Source organism: Callospermophilus lateralis, chromosome 10, assembly GCF_048772815.1.
Source record: "Callospermophilus lateralis isolate mCalLat2 chromosome 10, mCalLat2.hap1, whole genome shotgun sequence".
Lineage (NCBI taxonomy): Eukaryota > Metazoa > Chordata > Mammalia > Rodentia > Sciuridae > Callospermophilus > Callospermophilus lateralis.
Window position 1 is genome coordinate 242,722 of NC_135314.1, and position 22,707 is coordinate 265,428.

The following is a 22,707-nucleotide window of genomic DNA, read 5'->3' on the forward strand; positions in this document are numbered from 1 at the left end:
ACCTCAGGCCTCTCTTCCAAAATGTCTCATTAACTGACCAGCAGCATCCCGGCCCCCATGGCTCTTGACTACACTTTGACAAGACGCAGAGTCTACCCCTACTCAAACCCGGTCAGCAGCCACTGTGACAAGCAGGGTGGCAGAAGCAATGTCATGTGACTTCCAAAGCTGGTCATGGGAAGCAACATAGCCCTACCTGGCTCCACCAGGATTCCTGAAGTCCAGCACAGGGAGACACATGCTGAGGAGCCATGCAGGAGTCTGTGGGCCCAACAGCCATGAGGGGAGGCCAGTCTCATGCTCCCACTCTAGCTGGGCAGGTGGAGTGAGCACTCTCTGAGGTGGCTGAGGCAGACCAGAGGCTGTAGAGGGGCTGTTCAGCTATGGTGTTACATTGGAAATCATGCCAAGCTCCTCAGAGCCTGAGCACACGCGTGTCTACATGTGTGTTCATACATACATCAACAGCACAGAGCAGGACTCGTGCTGTGAACGGGAGTGGGGTCTGGGACGATGGAGGGACCCAACGTAAAGTACAGACACTGGACACCCTGGTGCTTATACTCCCAAACACAGCACTTCCAGCCTCCAGGATAGACTCGTGTATTTAAAAACATACAAACAAAACCCACTCTGAAACTACAGGATCAAAGAGAAGACCTGTTTTTAATTCCCACGGCCATCAAGAGGTCATCGGTCACAGTGACTTGCACTCCCACAGCGAGGTCTGAAAGTGCATTTCCCCATGTCTTTGACAGCACCAGGCACCATAAGAGGTAAGATGTCTGGCCATTTGATGAGAGAGAGATGGCTCCCTTCAATCTGCATGCATGTCCATGTCCACGTCCACTCACGAGGTGGACAAATCTTCATGTTCATTGCCTCCATTTCCTCCACTTTGAATGTCCATTCACTTTACTTGGCTGATGAGTCCTTCAGAAGGAAAGCGCACCCCCCTGGCCTAGCACTCATCCCCAGCCCTTTACTCTCCTCCTCCAGGCCTCCAGCCTTGCCTGCAAAGACAACCCCACTTGAAGGCTACTCTCACATACTCCTGGTGTTTGCAACTTTCATGGTTAAGAACGTTCAGAGCTTTGATCTTCTGAAGTCCATGCTCACTGATGGTGTTCTCCAGGGCAGGCCAGCCACTGAGTAGCCTTTGCTGGCACCCATGCACATACTGCAGACCTCTCGTGCACCCAGCCACTGTCCCCACCTGAGGTTACTAGGAAGGTTAGGCCTTCCTCACTAGCATTGTTTCAGAAATTGTACTGGCTACTCTCAGAACTCTTCTCCTTCTACAGATTATTGCTTCCAATTCCAAGTTTAAGAAAAACACCATCCACTGATATTCAGACTGAACTGCAATATGCTCACACATTCATTTGGAAACTATCAGTTTAACAATACTGTTTTTCCACTAGAAAACTTCCATGTTTCTTCATATGTTAGGGTCTTGGTTATTTCTTCAAAATAGATTTTACAATTCTTTTTTTTTAATATTTTCTTAAATAAAAAAATAAATATTTTCTTAGTTACATATAGATACAATATCTTTATTTTATTTATGTTTCAATGTGGTGCTAAGGATCAAACCCAGTGCCTTATATGTGCTCTACCACTGAGCCACAACCCCAGGCCTAGATTTTATGACTCTAATGTAAATTTATTATTTCTTGCAAATCTATTAATAAGTATAAGATAATTTATTTTGTTGGGAATGAGATATTTTTCAAACTTCAAAAAGAAATACTGTTTGAGAAAAGCCATTGATTCTTGCATGTCTGTAGCCTTTGTACCTATGAAATGGAAAATTCTAATAATAAGCAGTCACCTGGGTTTCCGAGTTATAAAATAGTCACCTACAAAAGGACAGCAGCCTTCTGCTCCACTGCTGTGGTCACCAAAGCAGCATGGAGGGAGTGGGCTCTGCCAGTGTGTGTTCACCCCCAGGGTGGGAGCAGCAGGCCACGTGTGCACTCAGCGTGTATCTGATGAATTTTGGCAAACAGGCTTTAAGAGGTTTCAAAGTTTCCTTCAATTCCAATTTGACTCTGTTTGGGTTTTTTTGCATGAATACATATGTGAGCATTTAAAGAGTCCCCTCACCACTCTTTCTGTTGATCTATTATAAAATATATCATTCTCAACAGGCAGGATGTGGCACACCTGCAACTTAAGCAGCATGGCACAGGTTGGCAGACACTCACTCCCGGCCTCCTAGAGGACTGGGCCGGCTGGTGCCTGGCCTCCCCTCCTCCCCTACCTTTACCAGCTAGCAAGCATTCCTCAGTAGCTCAGCCTGGCCTGCTTTCCAGACTTAGGCTGGCGATGTCCCTCTGCAGGGGCTTCTCTCATCATGTCACCCTGTGGGTCTTCCCCATTTCCACAGGCTGAGTTCTGCTGGTGGAGGGCAGTGTCCTTGAGGGCACAGAGTGCCTCTGGAAATGTACACTGGAGGGAGCCGCAAGTTGCTCAATCCCACCACAAGTCCCGCCAGATCCTCGCAGCGTGGCCATGGGCTGATGGAGCACTTTGATTCATCAGGTGCTCCTGGGGTTTGCTTCTGTGAAATACCGGCTCAGGTTTTTGCCCAACCTCACCAAGCAGGAGGCTGTTTCTTAGGCACACTGGCCTGCAGTAGACAACGAGTCCCACCGGACAGTGTCTCTCTGCATGATGCTCTATGCCAGTCCTCACAGTCATCTGCCATGACCATCTGTCACTCTGCAGCCTATCTTCTTCGTCTCTTGAGGGAGACACTGTCGATTTTAACACAGTCCAACTCTTCCACCTTCCCCCTTCTGGTTGCTACTAGGGAGCGCCTGTGACGTCAGAAGCCCCTCCACCTCCAGCAGCAACAACCTCCTCTAAGGCCTTCCACAGGCTGCACGATATCTGAATCTGGCACTGGGCCTCACACATCTACACTGACCTGTGTGTCCAGTGTCGTACTTCACACAGGGACAGGCAGCTGTGTGGGCACCCAGCTGGGATGCCACCTCTCCCATGGGCCAGGTCTGCAGCGTGAGCACCAGCATCTGGGCTGCCCCTGCCCACCACTGCAAAGTCCCACAGTGACCACAGCTTTACAACAACTGTCCACATCTGGCAGGCAAACCCTCCTATGCTGTCCTTTTTGGAGCGTATTTTAGAACCCTTCACCTACACGTGGATACGAATTTTGGAATTAGCCTGTGAAGTGCCACACAAAAGAAAACTCTTGAAATGTCAATGTAGCGTGGGAAGATGGTTTTATGACGTCCGCCCAGCACGAGTGAGAAAACTGTGCCTGGCCATCCCCAGGTAACAGCAAGTCCTACCTGGAAGGAGATCTGACCACATCAGGGCTGCCAATCACAGTCTGGGCCTCTGGATCCCACTATCTAATGTCAGACACGTTACTTTTCCAGTCCTTTATAAAATATGTTTATATCCAAATCCAGTTTTCAAGCCAAGCTTAGTGAGCAGTATAATGCTGTGAAACTTATTGGTGGAGACCCTACCTTGGATGAGTGGAATGTAGCGAGCCAGGAGCTTGGCCCTTTTCTTCTCATACCCTTTTTGAGTGATGTCACCTAAAACAACAAGGGAAAAAATAATTACATTTCTTCTACACCTTAAAATTTTTTTACTAAAAATTAACATATAATTGAAAAACTGGACACCATGTTAGCATCTTCCAAGTGGGAGGGTGGCTCGGTCCACAGGTGGATCACTCAGCCAAAGCAGCAACACTGGTGGCACGCACAGCCACATGGACAGGCCTTGTGCTCAAAGGCTGCACACCAGCTACTACACGCACATGGCCCTGGAAGGCCATACCACAAGGCTGGAGTAGACAGGGCTGCCAGTGCTCGGAGCGGGGAAGGACTTCATCAGAGGACAGGACAGCTGGGTGGTGGAACTGTCCTACAGCCCAACTGTAGTGGTGGTTATACAATAGTATGCATTTGTCAAAAACTCAGAACCATAAGCCAGGAAGGGCAAATTTTATTATAGGTAAAGAATACTTGAATTTTTAAAAATTGTGAGCAGCATCCCTTGGGAGCTAGTCAAAAATGCAGACTGGGGCCATACCCCAAACCGACAGCATCCCCTACAACATTCACCAAACTCCTTACATAATTTTCATGCATGTTCCAGTTTTAGAAGAATCGGAAAAAGGGGCCCACAGGACACGGACCCCCCCAGGCCAAGCAGTGTCCCTGGGTGAGAGCCTGGGAAAAAGGACTGATGCTCCAATAAATTCCCACGGAGCAGAACAGGCTGAGAGCACATTAAGCCACCCAGAGTGAGAGAGGTAACAGGTCTTCAAGGAAACCCAGTTGGTTTGTTTGTGGTGCTGGGGATCCAAACCAGGACCTCATACATGTGAGGCAACACCCCAGCCCATGGGAACACTCTTGATCTAAGCTGCTATTTGATTCCTACACAAAACCAGAAATGCTAACAGTGGATCTTCAATGTTTTTCTGTAGACTTTCTTAAGGCCAAAAGTGCATATTATAACAAATTTACAACCAGCTTTAAGTACAACTGCATATTAGTACCACCTCCACTGCTACTATTCTTCAAATTTTTAGTGTTTGGTAAGCATCCACTCGCTTCCATCTACCGTCCCTCCCTAGATAACACGAGCAGTGAGGGTAGTCAGAAGACAGGGCTGCTGTCATTCACTGAGTGCTTATCCAAGTATTTCCTTCAGATGAATTCTTGAATTTACCTTGACTATAGGGTTTGATCGCCCATATCTAAGTTGAGCCTCATTGGGAACTCTGGGTGCACATTAATATGCTGTCCTACAGAAGAGGAGCCTGGGGCCATGGAAAGCCAGGACTGCAGCACAGCCCAGCAGCTTGCTCAGGTTCAGGCTGGGCTGCCACACACCCTTCCCACTACGCAGCCCACCCTCCTCCAGAGCCCACTGAGGACAGCAGCCCACACAGCTGGGCCCTCCCCACAGCTCTCCTGTGTCTCCACTCTCCCTTGATGCACACCAAAAACGTTTGAGGCTCTTGGTTAATACAGATAGGGATTCTGTTGGCTCAATACTATAAGAAAGGATAACAGAAAGATGTACACATGGTTCTTTAAAATAGCCACAGTCGACATGCTCAAGAACTTAAACAAAAAACATTACCAAAATAAAATGAGGAAGACCTAAGGAAATGCACAGATATGCCACTTTCATGAATCTGAAAACTCAAAACTGCAAGGACGTCATTTCTCTACCAAAGGATCTTCAGTCAGTCCAATCAAAAGTCTTACAGGTTTTATGCATGAAAACGGACAAGCTATTCTGAAGTCTATGTGGAAACAGAGAGCCAAGGTTAGCTGCATCAAGCTTGAAGACATGAAAAAGGACAAACTTGCTGTCTATTTATGTGGTGGACTGGTAAGCTACAGTTGAAATGGCAGCTGAGGAGACAGGAGGTGGGGGCAGATCCTGTCCCCAGCAGAGGGGAACTGCAGCTCCCTAAACCGGGGTCCTGGACACACAAGGACAAAAATGAAGACTTCTCTCACTTCATTCACATAATTCAGCTCCAGATGGTCCAGAGAACAACAGCGCCTCTAAAAAAACACACACAGGAAGTGTCCTCCTGCCCTGAGGCAGGGAACCTCTTAAACAGGAGGCCCAGGCACCAACCTCACAGAAGGTGAAGACAGTAATTCAGAGCCTAAGGAGGAAGCAGAATAGTGAGAGAGATGCCTCCTTCTGCAGGACTGTGCAGACCAGGCGTGGGGGCTGGTGACCTTCCTGCTTATCTTAAGGGAAATCTATCCTCTCACAGTTCCAAGGTCAGAAGTCTGAATTAAGTCACACAGCAGGCCTAGCCTGGCTCAGTGCTCCAGGATAAACCACCCTGGGCTGCTCTGCTTCTGGGGCTCTGGCCTTCCTCCCGTGGCTTGCCAGTCCACCTACCTGCACACTCACAGGACCCTCTGCCTCCTACCAAGCACACTGTGACAACACAAAGGATCTACCAGGAAATCTCAAGCAAGATCCTTCATCACAATTTGTAAAAATCCCTTCTAGCAATAAGGCAGCACTGATTCCAGTTTCCTGGGATGAGGACTTGCTACTTTTGTGGCCACCACTGTGAACATTGCAGTGGACAACCAATCTCTCTCTCACACACACACACACACACACACACAGTAGTTAAGGTGCCTGTGTTTCCTCAACCTGCCGCAGGTCAATGACTGTGGACTCAGCCTGGCCATTCTTTCCCAGTGACTTATATCATCTTGGTGCAGAGCAAGGCTACAAGTGCCACCTGGGGGCCAGGACCAGTTCTCCCAGGGAAGACCCCCATGCTGACCACTTCACACCAGTGATGGCCTCTGGGGGTCAATAGTGGCTCTCCCACAGTTCCTGCCCGTAGTGCTGGTGCTGCGTAGTGCTGGTGCTACGTGCCTCTGTGCCTCCGGGACACCAGTGCCCACAAGGCCCTGAGTGATGCTGGGGCCTACTTCCAACTGCCCATTCTCTATTTGTTTACAAAACAGTCCCAGCTACACAGGAGGCTGAGACAGGAGGATCAGTGAGCCCCAGAGTCAGGGGCCCACAGGGACAACACAGCAAGACCTCATCTCAAGCAAAACAAAAACACCCCTGGGGGAATACACCACAGGGGTCAGACAACGCCAGTGTCAGTCAGTCAGAATGGGCCAGAGCTAGTGTATCAACACAATCTGACCTTAAGAACATGTGACACCGAGACGCAAGTTCCAAGGGTTCACAGGGCATCGTGTCCATAAGGTTTTAGACATGCAGACAACATGTGGGAATTGGGGAGAAGCTGGGCAGGGAGGAGATGGAATCCGAAAGTAGTGCTTCAACTCTGTAACGGTCCTCTAAAAACAGATCTGAGCTGGGCGCAGTGATGCACACCTGTAATCCCAGCAGCTCGGGAGGCTGGCAAGTTCAAAGGCCAACCTCAGTAACTTAGGAAAACCTTGTCTCAAAATACAAACAAAATAGGCTAGAGATGTGGCTCAGTGGTTAAGCACCCCTGGTTTCAATCTCTGGTACCAAAAAAAAGAAAAGAAAGAAAAAAGATCTGAAATTCATGTGGCAAAATCTTAATTTTTTGAAAAGTTAGGTGGTAAATACATGGGTTTGTATACCATACACTTCATAAGTTTTCTGTAGGTTTGAAATAGCTCACAATTAGAAGATAATTAAATATGAACCAGTCATTCATGTCCAACAGCTTCTGTTCCCCTTTCTCTCTCTTTAGTGCTGGGGGTTGAACCCAGAGCTTCACACGTGCTAAGGGCATGCTCTGCCACGGAGCCATATCCCCAGCCCAACAGTTTCTAACATTCCGGGGTCAAGCTGAGTTCCGTGGGCAGCTGGACTACATCTTCTAAGGAACAGCAGCACCTGCTCAATGTGAAGGATTGCAGTATTTCCTACAGTGCTCATGAGCTCATGTAAATTAACCCATTTAACTGGAGAAAGACCCTGAATGTGCACTTGGAACGTAAAGGCAGACAGAGAGTAGTGTCACAAAGAAGAGTAAATGGGGTTTTTCCATAAAATCATGGCTTTTCCCTGACAAGGCAGTTGTCAATTACACATCTATGTTGTACACAGCTCCCTTTAAAAAGAGCAGGCATTAATGGAAAAATGGTTTTCAACATTGAGTAGCAAGCTGAAGTCAAACTACAGTATCACCCTACTGGACATTCCTCATCAGAACCTAGATACCTGGGCTGGGCATGGAGCTCAGTGGTAGAACACAGACGTGTACAAGGCCCTGGTTCAATTCCACAGTGTGCGCGCGCACACACACAAAACCCATTCCTAGAACTTGGGCTACTCCTGATACTGAAGGGCTCACATCACCCACTCTGACGTTCCCCAACCTGTTAGTGGCAGCGCTCGTTCTAGTGAACACCTCAGAGGACTAAGAGCAGAAGAGCTGCCCACGAAGTAGCCTGTCCTGTGTGCCTGGTGGTACCTTCCAACAGGTGTCTGTCCTCAGGCCAGGAAAACCCCCACCCTGCTACCCACAACTCCACCCTGGGCTGAGCCCACTGGTTCTCTCTGCTGGCCAGACCGCACTCATGCTTAGGCCTGCCATTCTGACTTCCCAGGGTCTAGGCTGCTGTCAGTTTATTTTATTTTCAGATTTTAAAATCTCTTCAATCATTCAATGAGATTTGGAGGACAGTCACCTTTACTGATGGGTGGTCAGAGAAATGACCAGGAAGCTCAAACTCCACAAATGTCTCCTCCTCCCAAAGCCCTCCCTGGCCTCAGCACACAAGAGCCAGGCTGCACCCTGCCCCATGTGGGTATGGCTTCCTGAGGTTCCTGATGCCTCCTAGCATGATTCAGTTCTTCCAAGGGGGAAGCTTGCATTCCGACGACTTCCATATCCCCCCTCTAGCCAGCTTTCCAGGCACCTCTGCATCTCAGAGATGGGGCATACCTTCCTGGTGCTCGCTCTCTCTGGTGGCAGAAGCCCCACCTCCCAGTCACTCTTTCGGAAGCTCCAGGCACGCAAACCCTGCTGGCTCCACTGTGAACACCTATCCACCCTAGTGGCTCAGCACTGTACAGTTGCAACACATTCTTTAAACCAACTCTTCTGTTCCCGTTCTAGACCCTTCAATCTACCTTTCAGATGCTACCCAAATAACCTTTGTCAATCAATGACAGAAGCCCAGACAAAGGTTATAAAGTGAGAACAAAGGACAGGCAGCTAGTGTAGATTAATCTGGGCTCAAAAGGAAATAAAATGCTAATACCCTCAGGACCCTTCCCCCTCCTCCACACCTGTAGTCAAAGCTACCTGCCTAGGGGAACTGTCCCTCCAGCAAGTAGTTGTTAATGAAGTACCTCCTGGGTGGCTCCCTACCTGCCCTTCTGGGCAGGTAAGGAGAGGTTCCCCTGGAAGGCTCCTTTCTCACTTTTTGACATTGTAGGCAAGATAAGAGAAGGGGGCATAAGAAAGGATAAAAAGGGTAGGACAGCCCACTCTTAGGGCACCAGCTCCTCTAAAGAGGAGTTCCTCCCACCCCTTTCTGTTCTGTCCTTTAAACAAAACCTTTTGCTCTAGCCTCAGCACTGCTCAGGTGTTCAATCTCTGACGTGGGGGAAACAGAACCCAGATCCTGATTTTCAACACAGGCTTCTAACACGGGTATCAACTCTGGTCTAATAATAATAATACTTATTATTATTAAAATATTATTAATATTATAATAATGTTATTGATATTGAAATAATGAAATGATAATTATTATTTTTTTGAGCCAGGGTCTCACTAAGTTGCCCAGGTTTTAGTGAACTTGGAATCCTCCTGCCTCTGCCTCTCAAAGAGCTGGGATTACAGGCTTGTGCTACCACCCCCAGCAATTAGGAATATTTTAATTATTGCTTAATATTTAATTAAAAAAGAAAAAAAAAAAAGAACTGCTGGCTCCATCATATAAGAAGACCTATTTAGAATAGCTGCCCTGGTGGCCCCCTGAGGACACAACAGACGGGCCACCTGTTTTGCAACACTCCTGAATTCTGGATGTGAGCACTGTATCCTGCACCCCCACATACCCTGATGGCAAGAGTGGGGGCTGAAACAAGCAGGTGAGGAACTTGATGGCAGCGCTCTTTCTCCTGGGGGCTTCCAGCACAGCACACACTCTGTCAATGCTGTCCAACATAGCGGCCACTAGCCAGGGTGAATATTTACATTTTAATTAGTTATGAGTAAATTAAACTGAACACTCAGTTCCCAACACTAGCCCTGCATGCAGTTCATGAAACAGAGAGTTCCACTTGCACTCATCTGCTGCACAGGATGACACACTGGGTGCTCAGGCAGCACAGCAAAGAACTAGTTCTGGAGACAGAGAGACTTGGCCAAGGCCTGCTTGTTCCTGGCAGGAGCCCTCTCCTCAGCTTGTTGACAGCAGCCTGCTCACATGGCCTCACGCAGCCTATCCTCTGGGCACGCACTTCCTGGCATGTCGTCTTCTTCTCCTGAGGATGCCGGTCCTACTGGATCAGGGTCCCCAGCCCATCTAACCTTCACCACCTCCTACAGTCCCCATCCTAGAGGTACAGGGTGTCCTTAGAGTTTCAGGCCCTCTCAAGGCATGAACAGTTAACAGGGCCTAAAGAAGAAACAGGCCTTCCACTCCTTCCCTATGCTAATGAATACAGAGCCCAAGGGCACTGTGCCCCCACCTCTGAGCTGGAGAACCAGGACACCCTAAGAACAGAGGCCATTTACTCCCCTTGTGTAAGGAGCACTCTTAGAAGTAGGTACCCAGACAGCACGAGCTGACAGCTAACTTGGACACCTGCCGCCTTATCCTTCTACCCCTTCTACAAGTAGCAGAAGGTAGCTGGCCGTAAGGATGACAGTGAGGTCATGCAGATTGCGAAGGAGGCTATGCAAGCCCTCACAGAAGCACAGCTCCCCAGACAGAGGCACTCAGGGGGGCGCAGACTCCCTGGGGCCTGCTACCATCACAGAAGCACTCTCCCCCAACAAAGCCGAGCGGTCGGTGGCAGAGCACTCTCCCTCCCAGCAACACTGTCCTTGCAACCCATCAGAAGGGAAGAGGCACCCAGGGAGGTAACTGCAGACTCTCCCAGGAATGGTCCTTGCTGCTCTGCTGTCACTGTGAGACCCAACCCACTGCCACCCTGGCTGGAGCTACCTTCATCCACCATCGAGAGACCACCTCAGCAGTCAAAAGACATGACCTGTAGGTGGAATGTGATCTGGGAATAGTCCCCTTCTGTGTGTATTAAGAGTGTGTTCAGGGCTGCGGCTGTGGCTCGGTGGGAGAGCGCTTGCCTAGCATGTGTGAGGAACTGGGTTCAATCCTTAGCACAACTATAAATAAATAAAATAAAGATGTTGTGTCTACCTACAATTTAAAAAAAACAAAAAATAGTGTGTTCAATATAACTGCATTTGAAACGCACCCGGCTCTAGCTTAGTTCCTTCCACCCTACTCAGGACGCCTTGTAGAAAGGAAGGGACAAGCTGCAGAAATCTTTCTAAGCAATTATCTACTGATAAACAATAGAGGTAAGGATTGTTTTTAGCTGTTGTATATCTAATGACTAAACAGCTTTTCTTTGCTAAACACTATGTAATTCCCCAGTCTTTTGAATAAACAAGTCACCGCTGGAGATGTTAGATCATTTCAGGGTATCAATATTAAACAACAAGCTCATGGCTCTGACACCAAGATATGCTCCACTGTAGACAGAACGCACAGCAAGTGGACAGCAGAGGCGGCCAGATGTGCAGGAGAGGGAGCACCTACCAGTCCCATGCTTTCCTCTACACTTTGCTGGGAACCTTAAGCTGCTCAAAACAATGATCTTAAAAAAAAAAAAAAAAGAAAATGAACGATAAACAGGCAGAATAAAGTAATATCTCCCTCTAACCTAATCCTTCTTCATTTCCACTCTTTCTCCAGTTATTCCCTGGCAGAGTAACAAAACACTCTAAGTGAACTCACCTTTACAGGAAGTGAATACACCTACACCACATCTGATGTTAACACCTTAAAAGATTAAATACATGTTTTCAAAAATGAATTACAGCTCCTTAGTTCCAGCTCTGTGTGGACACTCGCCCTCACACTGACTAGAAGGTCACAGCAGCAGCATATGCTGGCTGCTCGGTGAGAATACCGTGAGGGGGAACATGGCTTCGGGGGTGGGCGACTCCAGATCCAGGCCCATGTCTCCATGAGGCACCTCCCCAGACTCACAACCCATGACTCTTCTCCAGCCTCCAAGTCCAGGATGCGTGTTCACCTCACTTGGTAGAACTGAGATCAAAACACAGACAGGAACGCCACGGCCAAGGGGCTGCCCCGGAACAACCACCCTGACCCATGGCCACCCAGGAGGGGGTCAGGGCCTCTCAGAGAAGGGTGCTCTGGAGACAGTTCCCTCCTCCTAGCCAACATGCCTGGCTGAGAGTCACAGGCTCCAGGACCAGTCAGAACCACTCTCCTCAAGGTCCTCTGGCCTAAAACTGGAGACAAGCACCAGCTGCAGAATCCTTCAGAAAGGCCAGCGGCACCCTGGTCACAGGAGCTGGTGCTGGTGCTGCAGTGGAGACAGAGGGCTGGGAGCACTGGGACCGGACAGAGGCGGCAATGCAGAACTACATGGCAAACAGTTAACACCACAGTACCTGCCTCACACAGGCACTCAATAGACACCAGCTAGATGCAGTAAGGGATGTCTTCTCCAGAGCACCACCAGTACCACAGGCATCTCGGGTTTTTGCTCTGCCCCATCCTCATGTGGGACAGAGACCATGTGCCAGCACCTGTCCCACAACAGCCCTGCACAGCCCCTCACCCAGGGAGAGGCACCTGTTCTCAAGGACCAGAGGTCCTATGGGATTGCTTCCCCTTGCTGTGGACCCCTGGGCTCTCTGCACATGGTCCTCCCCAGAAGAGGCCCTCTCCTGCCACAGGCCTCCCACTGTACAGCCCTCCACCCAGTTTCTCACCTTGACTTGGGTGTCCTGCTCAGGGAGGCCTCTCCTGTCCTCCCCTGGGGCTCCTGCACCCACTCCCACTCCTGCTGCCTCCTTACTGCTCTGAACAGCACTCATGCATGGTCTATGCACACCATTACCTCTCCCCTCAGGATGGCATCTGAGAAGCAGAGGCTCTTGTCTTGGGAGCTGCACTGGTCCCTGAGCACATATCTACAGGTGACCATGAACACAACAGCCTCCTTGGAGTGCAGCCGTGTGCTTCACACTCCACAGCACCACAGGGCCACAGCTCAATGAGGTCACAGGCCCAAAGTCCAGGGGGACCACAGCTCCACAGGTCCACAGGGCTACTGGCCCACAGTGCCACAGGTCCATAGCTCCATAGGTCCACAGTCTACCGAAGCCACAGGTCCATGATTCCACAGGTCAACAGGTCCACAGTCCCACAGCTTTATAGGGCCACAGGTCCACAGTGCCACAGAGCCACGGGTCCACAGTCTGTAAGGGCCACAGGTCCACAGAGACACAGCACGATAGGGCCACGTTCAGACAGCCAGGGCTCCCTCACATCCTTGCTCTATTGGCCCTCACACCACCAGACTTTCCCCACCTCACCATTATGCACGAAGTTTCTCAAGCTAAAAACCCAGAATTCAATTCCTGGTTTCTGCCTGCTACCACCCCAAGCATCCAGGCCTGGGAAAAGCCCTAGAGTTCTACCTTGGGAAGTCACCAAGGATCTAGCTGAATGGGCCAAGAGTGCCTTGCTCTGCAGCACAGCCTTGAAGAATGCTTAACCAACTAGAGCCTGGGCTCATGGGGGAACACCCTGCTCTCCAAGTATCACAATGGAAAACTACATTAGAGTCAGTCACAGGCCACAGAGCTGAGAGGGGTAAATAGTTCAGTGCATGCACCAACAACTGAGCCCTGGTACAACCCAAACAACAGGCAACCAGAGAGACACACTTATGCCAACACCTCCAGTGCAACACACATGCACCAACAACAGAGCCCCAGTATACTCCCAAACAACAGGTGACACACTTATGTCAACACCTTCGGATGAAGCAGCCCTCTGACCCAGGGTTCCTAGAGACCCCAAGCAGCAGCTCTTGCCCTCCAAGAAGCAGTACTGCCATAGGTTAGATGTCTGGGATTTATGTGCAGCTCTCCTGGAAGGTGAGGAGGAGCTGGTGGCTCCTGGCCAAGGGAGAAGGAGGAGGCAGGTGGAAAAGGAAGCTGTGGGCCACGGCAGCTCTGAGAGTTTCAGCCAGACCCTGAGTCTAGCAGGACCCTCCCCAAGGGCCAGCCTGTGGATGTGTGGACCCAGAGGACAGCAGCAGAGGCCAGCAGTGGACCATGCTCTAGGGGGCCAACTCCACACAACAGTACTCTCCAGCTCGGCCTGGCCTCCAGCAAGAGGATGGGAGCAGCATAGTCACCTCCTCCAAAAACCTGGGTTCAGAGCAACAAAGACCACAGCCTGGTTCACTGCTTTCCTGAGCAGCCCTACTGAACTGGAAAACTGTTATTCAAAAAAACCTATGTATCTAACCAATTCCAGAGCATCTTGCTTAGAAACTATGAACCATCACCATTTCACTTGTTAATGAATTCAGTGAACTCTCTTAAGAATACCTAAAATCTGCCAGGTGCTAAGGACGTGAAAATGAACAGATCAGGGCTGGGAGTGTAGCTCAATGGTAGAGCACATGCTTAGCATGTGGAGACTCTGGGTTCCACACCCGACACTGCAAAAAAGAAAAAATAATTACAGATCAAAATTTCCTCTTCAAGTGTTCCTTATAAGTCAGCAGAGATGAGTTGAGCAAACAAATCATTACGGCATTGTGATAAATTCTCCAGGAGTGATACTGAATGAGCTTCAAAGAAGCAGAGCAGCAGGGACCTGCTGACTCTGAAGGGTGAAGAGGGTCTTAATGGAAGTCAGAAATTCAACAAGAAAGTTTAAACTCAGTCATAAGACAAAGGCAGGAGCTGAACAGGCAGGGGACATTGGCAATGAAGCATGAGAAAAGTTTGCAGTATTAAACTTAAATCATGGTATTGATATTCCTGTTTTAAATTGAGGCTTGAAAGACAAAAATTTGTATGTGTTTGATGTATACATCTTGAAAAGCTTGAAGGTAAATATATACCCATGAAACGTGGTTGGGTCTGGAAGGTCTGCCCAGAGCTCAGCGTGCTGAGGACACGTCCACGTGGCAGGAAGCTCAGAGGCAGGCTCTTAGGCAGTGGTGGCTCAGGAGGGCTCTGACCAGCAGGTGCATCCATTTGATGGATTAATGATTTGTATTACTGGTAAATGGTGAAAACTGCAGGCAGGTGGGGCATGGCTGGAGAGGCATGACCTTGGGGACTGGGTCCCGCCTGGCCCTTCCCCCACACCCTCTTCCTGGCTACCACAGCTGACAGCTCTCCTCTGCCACACCCTCACACCATGATATATCTGTCTTGGGGCCAGCTGACCATGGACCGGACCTCTAAAATCACAAGCCAAAATAAAACTTCCCTTCCTCCAAGTTGTTCTTGTCGGGTCTTTTAGACACAGCGATGAAAAGCTAATACACTGTCACCATAAACATGACAATCACCTCTAAAAGTCTGCTCCCTCCCTTTCTGTTGTGAGATAAGAACAGAGAACATAGAATCTACTTTCCTGAAAGACTTCTAGGCATACACTAGAGGACTGTTAACCATATATACCATGCAGTACAGTGGGTCTCCAGGAGTTACTTATCTTGCTATCACCGGCACCTCCCAGATTCTCCCTGCCCAGCCCTGCCACCACCATTCTACTCTCTGCTTCTACAAATGTGACTGTTTCGGACTCGTTTATACAAGTAGGGCTATTTGACCTGCTATTGAAATTTTTTTTTATTCGCCATATTGGTGATTGAACCCAATACCTCATACATTCTAAGCAAGTGCTCTACTACTGAGTTCCATTTCCAGGTCTTTTTTTTAATTTTGAGAGAGCGTCTGGCTAAGTTGCCCAGGCTGGCCCCAATCTTGCAATCCTCCTGCCTTGGCCTCCCAATAGCTGAGATGATAGGCATGCCCCAATGGCACTGAAATTCTTCAAGAAATGTATAAGTCAAATTCTGTTAAAGGACAATTCACTGGGATGAGTTATTATGAAAAAGAAATAAATGCTGAAAGGAATATTCCTTAATCATGAGCAGCCAGTCAATTAATATAATTTTTATAAATTCAAAGACCTGAAACACTTGGTTGTTCATATATATATTATTCATATTATAATTATATATTATATATATAAACAGAAATCTTGTGTATCAGGCAACAGCTTAAAATGTTATAAAAATACAAATAAATCTATGAAAACATCTAATAAAAGCTGCATAGCCAGCATCTCTCCAATGTTCTGGACTCAGGGTCCCTTCACAATCTTAAAAACTGAGCTTTTGTTTACATGGATCACATCTATCAATATATATCAAATTAAAACTTAAACAGAAATTTTAAAAATATTTAGTTCACTTAAATTTTTAAAATGAATCCACCATGTTAACATAAATGATACTGTTAATAAAAAACACAGATTTATAGAAACTCTGCAGCTTTGGGTCTTTAGTGACTGGCCTCTTGGAGACACTGGATGCACCTGTGCTGGTACTCAGCTGCTCAGAGCATGGTCCTGTGGAAACCCAGGTGGAGCGCCCCTCACAGGGCTGGAAAGGAAAGGGGCAGGAAGCCTCTTCAGCACTGTAGACAGGCTCTCTAAAGCGGCACCCCCACCAAAAAAAAAAAAGAGAGAGAGAAAGGAAGGAAGGAAGGGAGAGAGAGAGGGGGGAGCGGAGGGGAGGGGAGGGGAGGGGAGGGGAGGGGCTCGGGTACCAGGGATTGAACTCAGGGGAACTCGACCACTGAACCACATCCCAGCCCCTTTTTGTATTTTATCTAGAAACAGGGTCTCACTGAGTTGCACCTCGCTTTTGCTGAGGCTGGCTTTGAACTCGGGATCCTCCTGCCTCAGTCTCTTCAGCAGCAGGGATTACAGGTGTGCACCACCACATCCAACCCCACTATGTTTCTTGAAGAATAGCTGCAGTGCAGAGTCTAAAGCCCACCTGTCAACTTTCCACACTGTGACATTAAACCTGTAGGTCTGCCTCTGAACAGATCTGTATGTGATTTTGGACAATCATTTGGAGAATAGGGTTCACAGAATTGTGTAGATCTTTTGACATATTTTATCACATAATATCAAAAACTTAAGCATTTGTTAATATTGCAATAATATCAAAAAATCTTTTGAGTACTAGGAATACCACAAATAGCAGATAAAATTTTTCAAATTTTTGCTTAAAAAGCACAATATTATTGTTCATAAATTGTCAGTTATTTTCTCTCATTTCTTTTCCAGAAAATATTCACCAAATGTGCAAGTCTGCAGTTTGTCTGCTATCCATTTGTCCAAGTGCACATAGCATTTCACAAGAGCAGCTATTCACACACCAGCTGCAGGTTGGACTGCACAGCTGCAGCTTCGGCAGGCAGGTGCTCCACAGAAGCACACCCATGCCCTGCCTTTATCATGGACTGCTGAGAAGATAAAAAAAAAAAAAAATTTGCAGGTAGAGATTTTTGAAAATTCATCTTTCCTGCTTTATCACTGTAGGGTTATGTAAAAGTGGCACTTTTTTTTTATTTTTTTTTATCTGTGAGTAGGGCAGTGGTGAGTAAAACCATGCCTTGGTACTGTTGGAGTCCAGGCCTGGACTCCTGCTAAGCACAGCAGCTTTCCCTAGCATGGGCTTCAGACCATCAGCACACATTAACAATGGAGGAACAGAACTGCCATTTCGGCATTATTATGAAAGAAGCTTTTCCTCACATGCCCCAGGCAGGATCTCAGGGACCCTGAGGTCTATGATCCCTGGTTTGGGAACATGGGCAGATCACACCTGGAAGGGAACACAGGAAGCAGACACCAGAGGTGGCAATGGAAAAGGCCAGGGTCAAAGAAGACCCCTCTATCCTACTCTTCCTCTGTGCCCTCCTTCACTGCCACAGGTGTGCACTGCTTTGACACAGACTGTATGGGGCCTTATGCTCCAAGGAAAAAACAGAGCCAAACCTGACCTTTGGAGCTGAACTTGACCTTGCACCAGAGGTACTCTACAATCACTGAATCAATGCCTGTGCATAAAGATGCAAACACAGAAAGAGGGAGAACTCCAAAAGGGCAAACAAGTACAATGAGAGGGCCAAGAAAGTATTCACATCAAAAATGCCAGGGAAGGCTCAAAACAGGGCATCTGGGCTGGGCTGACACAGACTGAACAGAACTCAGACATGAGAACATTTACATTCCATAAAATATTTAGAAGCACAACAAATGCTTGTTGACACTAAGACAATTTCATACTGCCATTTTGGGAAATAAGAAGTGTATCATATATTTTAAAAATTAAAGACAATTGAAAAGGAAAAATACTATCTGAAAGAAGTTCTTCCTGGTAATGCACAAACTGAGCTTTTCAACCCCTTTTCATTTGACTCCATCCAGGCTGGAGTCCCTGCATTATTAGAATGCAAGAAAACATGCAACAGACCAAAGTCAAAGTTATGAAATAGATCTATTAACCAGATAAAAAAAATGTAGCCTATTGTGTGGGAATTTCCTCTCTAACTCACTGCAGGCCCCTAACACAAAGAACAAACTTTACACCATTGTCTGTATTTTTAAAGCAGTTTGGCAGCATTCTAGATGCTATATAACACTGGTTGCCAAAATCAGCTACAAGATGTGTCCAAGGCAATTTCTTAGAATAACAGGTAAAGCACAAAGGCCTGGGAATTCTTTTTTAAAAATCACAATTGTGCTTCTAACAACCTCACTTTATCCATGAACATTCTAATATGCCTTTGGAAGCCACAGGTATGAATTCTGTGTGTGTTCATGGAAGAAGAGTGGGTTCCAGGGAGTTCCACCCTTTATCCTCATGGTGACGTGAAGGAGATCCTAAATCAAGTATGGCACAATGGCCAGAAAAACACAAAAACACAGGAGCAAGAAAATAGCTGTGCTTTATTCCCTCCTGGGATCCATAACAGAAACTCAGTAAACCCAGCCCACAGGAGGAAATCAGAACAAAGTTGGATTCCCCAAGGTCCCACCCATCACTGCTGCAGATGAGAATCAAGAGCACGCTGGGACCACGCCCTGTGTGAGGCATGAAGGAAGGAGGGGACGCTGCCCACTAGTCTCCTCTGCCAGGCTTCCCAGGTGGTCCAGGCACCATCTACCACCACTTCCAAGGTAGCATTGTCTGTGCCCACTTCCCTCCTACCCACCCAGCAGCAACAACACTGAGTCCAAGTAAAGTCTCGTGCAGACAAATGTCAGTGCTATGGAGAAGTTACTCTTTTTTGACATAACTTTCTTCTGAACCAGAAGTTTATCTTCTGGGAAGGGGGACATCACAGGCCAAAAAAAAAAAGAGTCCCACTTCCTATAACCTCTGCTTAATTAAAATATAAAAATCACACTTGTTTCAGGGCTATGATTCATTAGTGGTCAGTCTTTTTAATTTATAAACAAAACACTTTTCAGTTTCAATGTGCTTTCACCACACTGAGTCAATCTTTACAGAAACTCTGGAATGTCAATAAGGCTGGTGTTTACCTCCTTTTACAGCAACCAAATCCAGGTTTAGAGATGTTATAATTCTGTGAAATTTTGAGACACTTAACAATAGCCAGCCCCTGTGGGGGGATGCCAAAAAACTGCCTAATCGCAGTCCATAACTAGGCATCTCTAAGTCCAATAGGGAGGCCCACTGTCAACAATGACCACAACACACTATAGGGGCCAACAGCGACGTGCAGGAGCAGGGCCAAGCTTGGCTGTGCCCAAGGAAGCACTGACCTATTTTTGCCAAAAGAAAGGTGTGGGGCCAGTCTAGGAAAGGGGAGAGGACCAAGGCTGCTGCTCTCTACCTCTTCCCTGAATGCCTGCTGGCCACCTTTCTCAGGCTTCTCAGTTCATCTCTGTGTTAGAGTCTTTTTTCTTTTTCTTTTTTTTTTTTTTGGTGCTAAGGATCAAACCCAGGGCTTTGTGCATGCAAGGTGACCAACTGAGCTATATCCCCAGCCCTGTGTTACAGTCTTATGCCCTTCTGTTAGCCCATACATCCCTGACCTATTTCAAAGCATTGGTATTAACGGGTTCAACAGATAAGAAACTTTACATAAGGAGTACTTCTTTCACTGAAGTTCTTGTTTTGCCACACAAGTTACAAAGTTCTGTGAGGAAATGAAGTGATTTAGTTACCTGTCAACTCCTAACAAGCACCAGAGCATCCAGCCACAAGAAACTGAGGGACAATGAGCATACCAAGCAGAACTTAGGAGAATCTGCAAAAGCACATTTACTTATATAAAAAGTAAGCTATGACCAGCATGGTGGTGCACGCCTGTAATCCCAGCAGCTCAGGAGACTAAGGCAGGAGGATCCAGACTTCAAAGCCGGCCTCAGCAAAAGCGAGGTGCTAAGCAACTCCACAAGACCCTGTCTCTAAATAAAATACAAAATAGGGCTCCCCAGCCCTATTCAGGTTCAGTGGTCAGGTGCCCCTGAGTTCAATCCCTGGTACCCACCCTCCTGAAAAAAAAAAAAAAAAAAAAGTAAGCTACACCTGTCATTTCCCTGAACAAGGAGCTCTAACAAATTCAGTACAGTAAGTCCTGTCAAAATCATTCCTAGTCAGACATCCTAGGGACATCTAATCACCAAGAATTCTCAAATTCATCCATTTCTTACTGCTCTTGCATTTTTTAAAATGTGCCTCATATCACAGAATCTTTAAGAATCCGAATGATAAATTCAAAAGAGTTGCCAAGCAGATGTTTTATTATGTGTAAAACAGATAACAACAAGTGTCTACCTCCTAAGGTTGGTAAAAATTACAAGTTGGTACATGCCAATGCCTATTTAATTTGATGTTGTTGTAAGAATTCACTATACCAGCCACAGTAAAACATACCAATCTGAAACGTACAGTAAAAATAACAACTAATCAATTACAAATACATAGACTGGCAAGTCTAGTAGAGGAAGGAGAATGGGAGAGGGGAGGGAGGCCAGGAGGGGAAACGTGGGAATCATGAATTGAAATCTATTTGCATGCATGTCTGAGTTTGTCAGGATGGACCCAACCACTACATATAATCATAAAGCTTTGATTAAAAATAACCAGATTGTGGAAAGAGTGGATTCTAAAAGCCGAAAATACATTTAAGTCTCAAAAGCAGAGTTAAATGTTCAGATGCTTTTCCCCCAGGACTACATGGCCTCCCTGATACTGGGGGAGACTTACTCTTCTGCCAGTGACAGTGAATGGGCCGTCAGGACACAGGCCTTGGGAGGAATAAGATCCAAATCCCAGTCTATTTGTAATGATTAGACAACCATTTACTGGACTTTTAAAAATTTTTTTAACTTTCAAAATTTCCTTGCAGGGGACTGACCTCCCTCTAAGTGTTAAGTATTCTGCAGGCATGAAGGTGTGTCAGCCTCTATGCCAGAGGGAAGGGCTGTCACTACCCCATCTTCAGGTGAGGCAACTCAAGCCAGGTGCAGGGCCTCCGAGTCTGGAGGGGGCTGCGAGCTCTGCAGAGGCCCGGGGTATGGGGCCTAGGAGTCCGAGTTGGGCTGGGGGGTCTGCATCAGGGGAGACAGCAGCAGCTCCCATAAGACGCTGGGGCGCTCCAGCCAGCAGCTGCCCCGCCCAGTAGACCCTGCAGGACCCAGACTCCTGTCTTGACTCTGACCCCTGCCGCCGGGCAGCCCGGGTCTGCAGAGGGCGGCAGGGTCGCGGGTGAGGGCGGCGGGGTCCCCCGTGAGGGTCCCGGGTGAGGGCGGCGGGGTCCCGCGTAAGGGTCGTGGGTGAGGGGAGCGGGGTCCCGCGTGAGGGTCCCGGGTGAGGGTGGTGAGGGTCGGGGGTGAGCGTGGCGGGGTCCCGCGTGAGGGTCCCGGGTGAGGGCGGCGGGGTCCCGCGTGAGGGTCGTGGGTGAGGGGAGCGGGGTCCCCCGTGAGGGTCCCGGGTGAGGGCGGCGGGATCCCGCGTGAGGGTCCCGCGTGAGGGTCGCGGGTGAGGGTGGTGAGGGTCGGGGGTGAGCGCGGCGGGGTTCCGGGTGCGGTCCTGAGGATCCCGGGGTCCAGCGCTCACCTTCCGACAGCTCCAGCTCCAGCTCCGCCAGGCTCTCGCGCACCTCGAGGGGCAGCGGCGCAGTCTCGAGCGGGCACCCGCGGTCGGCCATAGCCCCCGGTGAGCGTACAGGCGACCACCGCGCTCTCCGCGGCCTGCAGAGCCGCAGCAGTCGCTGGCAGCCGGCGGCGGGCGGAGCGAGGCCCGGGCGGCTCAGCACAGGCGGGGGCACGGGCGCAGGCAGGTCTTCTGCGCCGCCTCCCGGCCCAGCAGCCGCGTCTGGCCGCCCAGGCCAGCCCCGGAACGCGCCTGCGCGGCAGAACGGGGGCATGAAGCGCGCGTGCGCGGCGGGTCTCAGCCCCGCCCAGCAACACGAAAGGCTCGCTTCCATTGGTCCAGAGAATGCCTCGGGCCGCCCCGGGCCCCAATTGGGCCAGATGCGAGCCTCTCCCGCAGCGGGCCCCACCCGTGCGTGGGCGTGGCGGAGCGGGGCTCTGGCTCCGGAGCGAGGGCTGCAGCCGGCTCCGGTAGTGCTCCAGGACTCGCTCGGTTCCGCCTGCCTGCATCTGAGTGCTGCGTCCGCGACGGTGCGCAGACTCCACGCTGTCCCCCGACCCGTTCTGTGGTGAGTAGTGGACCAGGTGAGCTCGCGCCGGGAACGCTGTCCCGCGCCGCAAAGGCCGGGCCACGTGACCCGAGTCTGCGGTGATCTTGGCTCCGGGAGACGTGCAGGGCTCGGTCGCCCTTGCGCTCTTGTGCCCACGCCTCAACAGCACCTCTGAGCATCGAGCAATCGCAAGCCAAGTCCGCCTGCAGGCGAAGAAACCTGCCCGCTGCAGCACCGTGCTGTTTTTCTCTGACAGTAAACAGCCCACGAGGCAACTGCCTGATGTTAAGCTTGGAACCCTGCCTGGCTGGGAGAAGACCTTTGGCACGAGGTTGCAGACTTCTGGGTGGAGGCCATCAAAGGTCCCCCTATCCCTATCCTGCTGGGAGCCA

The 22,707-nt window shown here is 49.0% G+C and overlaps 1 protein-coding gene across 7 annotated transcripts in view; it reads right to left on the reverse strand.

Moving 5' to 3' along the window:
* Positions 1-21,967, reverse strand: part of Dip2a (disco interacting protein 2 homolog A) — a 91,420-nt gene extending 69,453 nt beyond the window's left edge. For all 7 annotated transcript variants that reach the window (XM_076868405.2, XM_076868404.2, XM_076868403.2 and 4 more), the window contains exons 1-2: positions 21,730-21,967; positions 3,507-3,578 (exon numbers count right to left, since the gene is read on the reverse strand). In XM_076868405.2, coding sequence (XP_076724520.2) covers positions 3,507-3,578; positions 21,730-21,820 — 163 coding nt within the window. In that variant the 5' untranslated portion in view covers positions 21,821-21,967. The remainder of the gene's footprint in view (positions 1-3,506; positions 3,579-21,729) is intronic.
* Between the last annotated feature and the right edge of the window lie 740 nt (positions 21,968-22,707).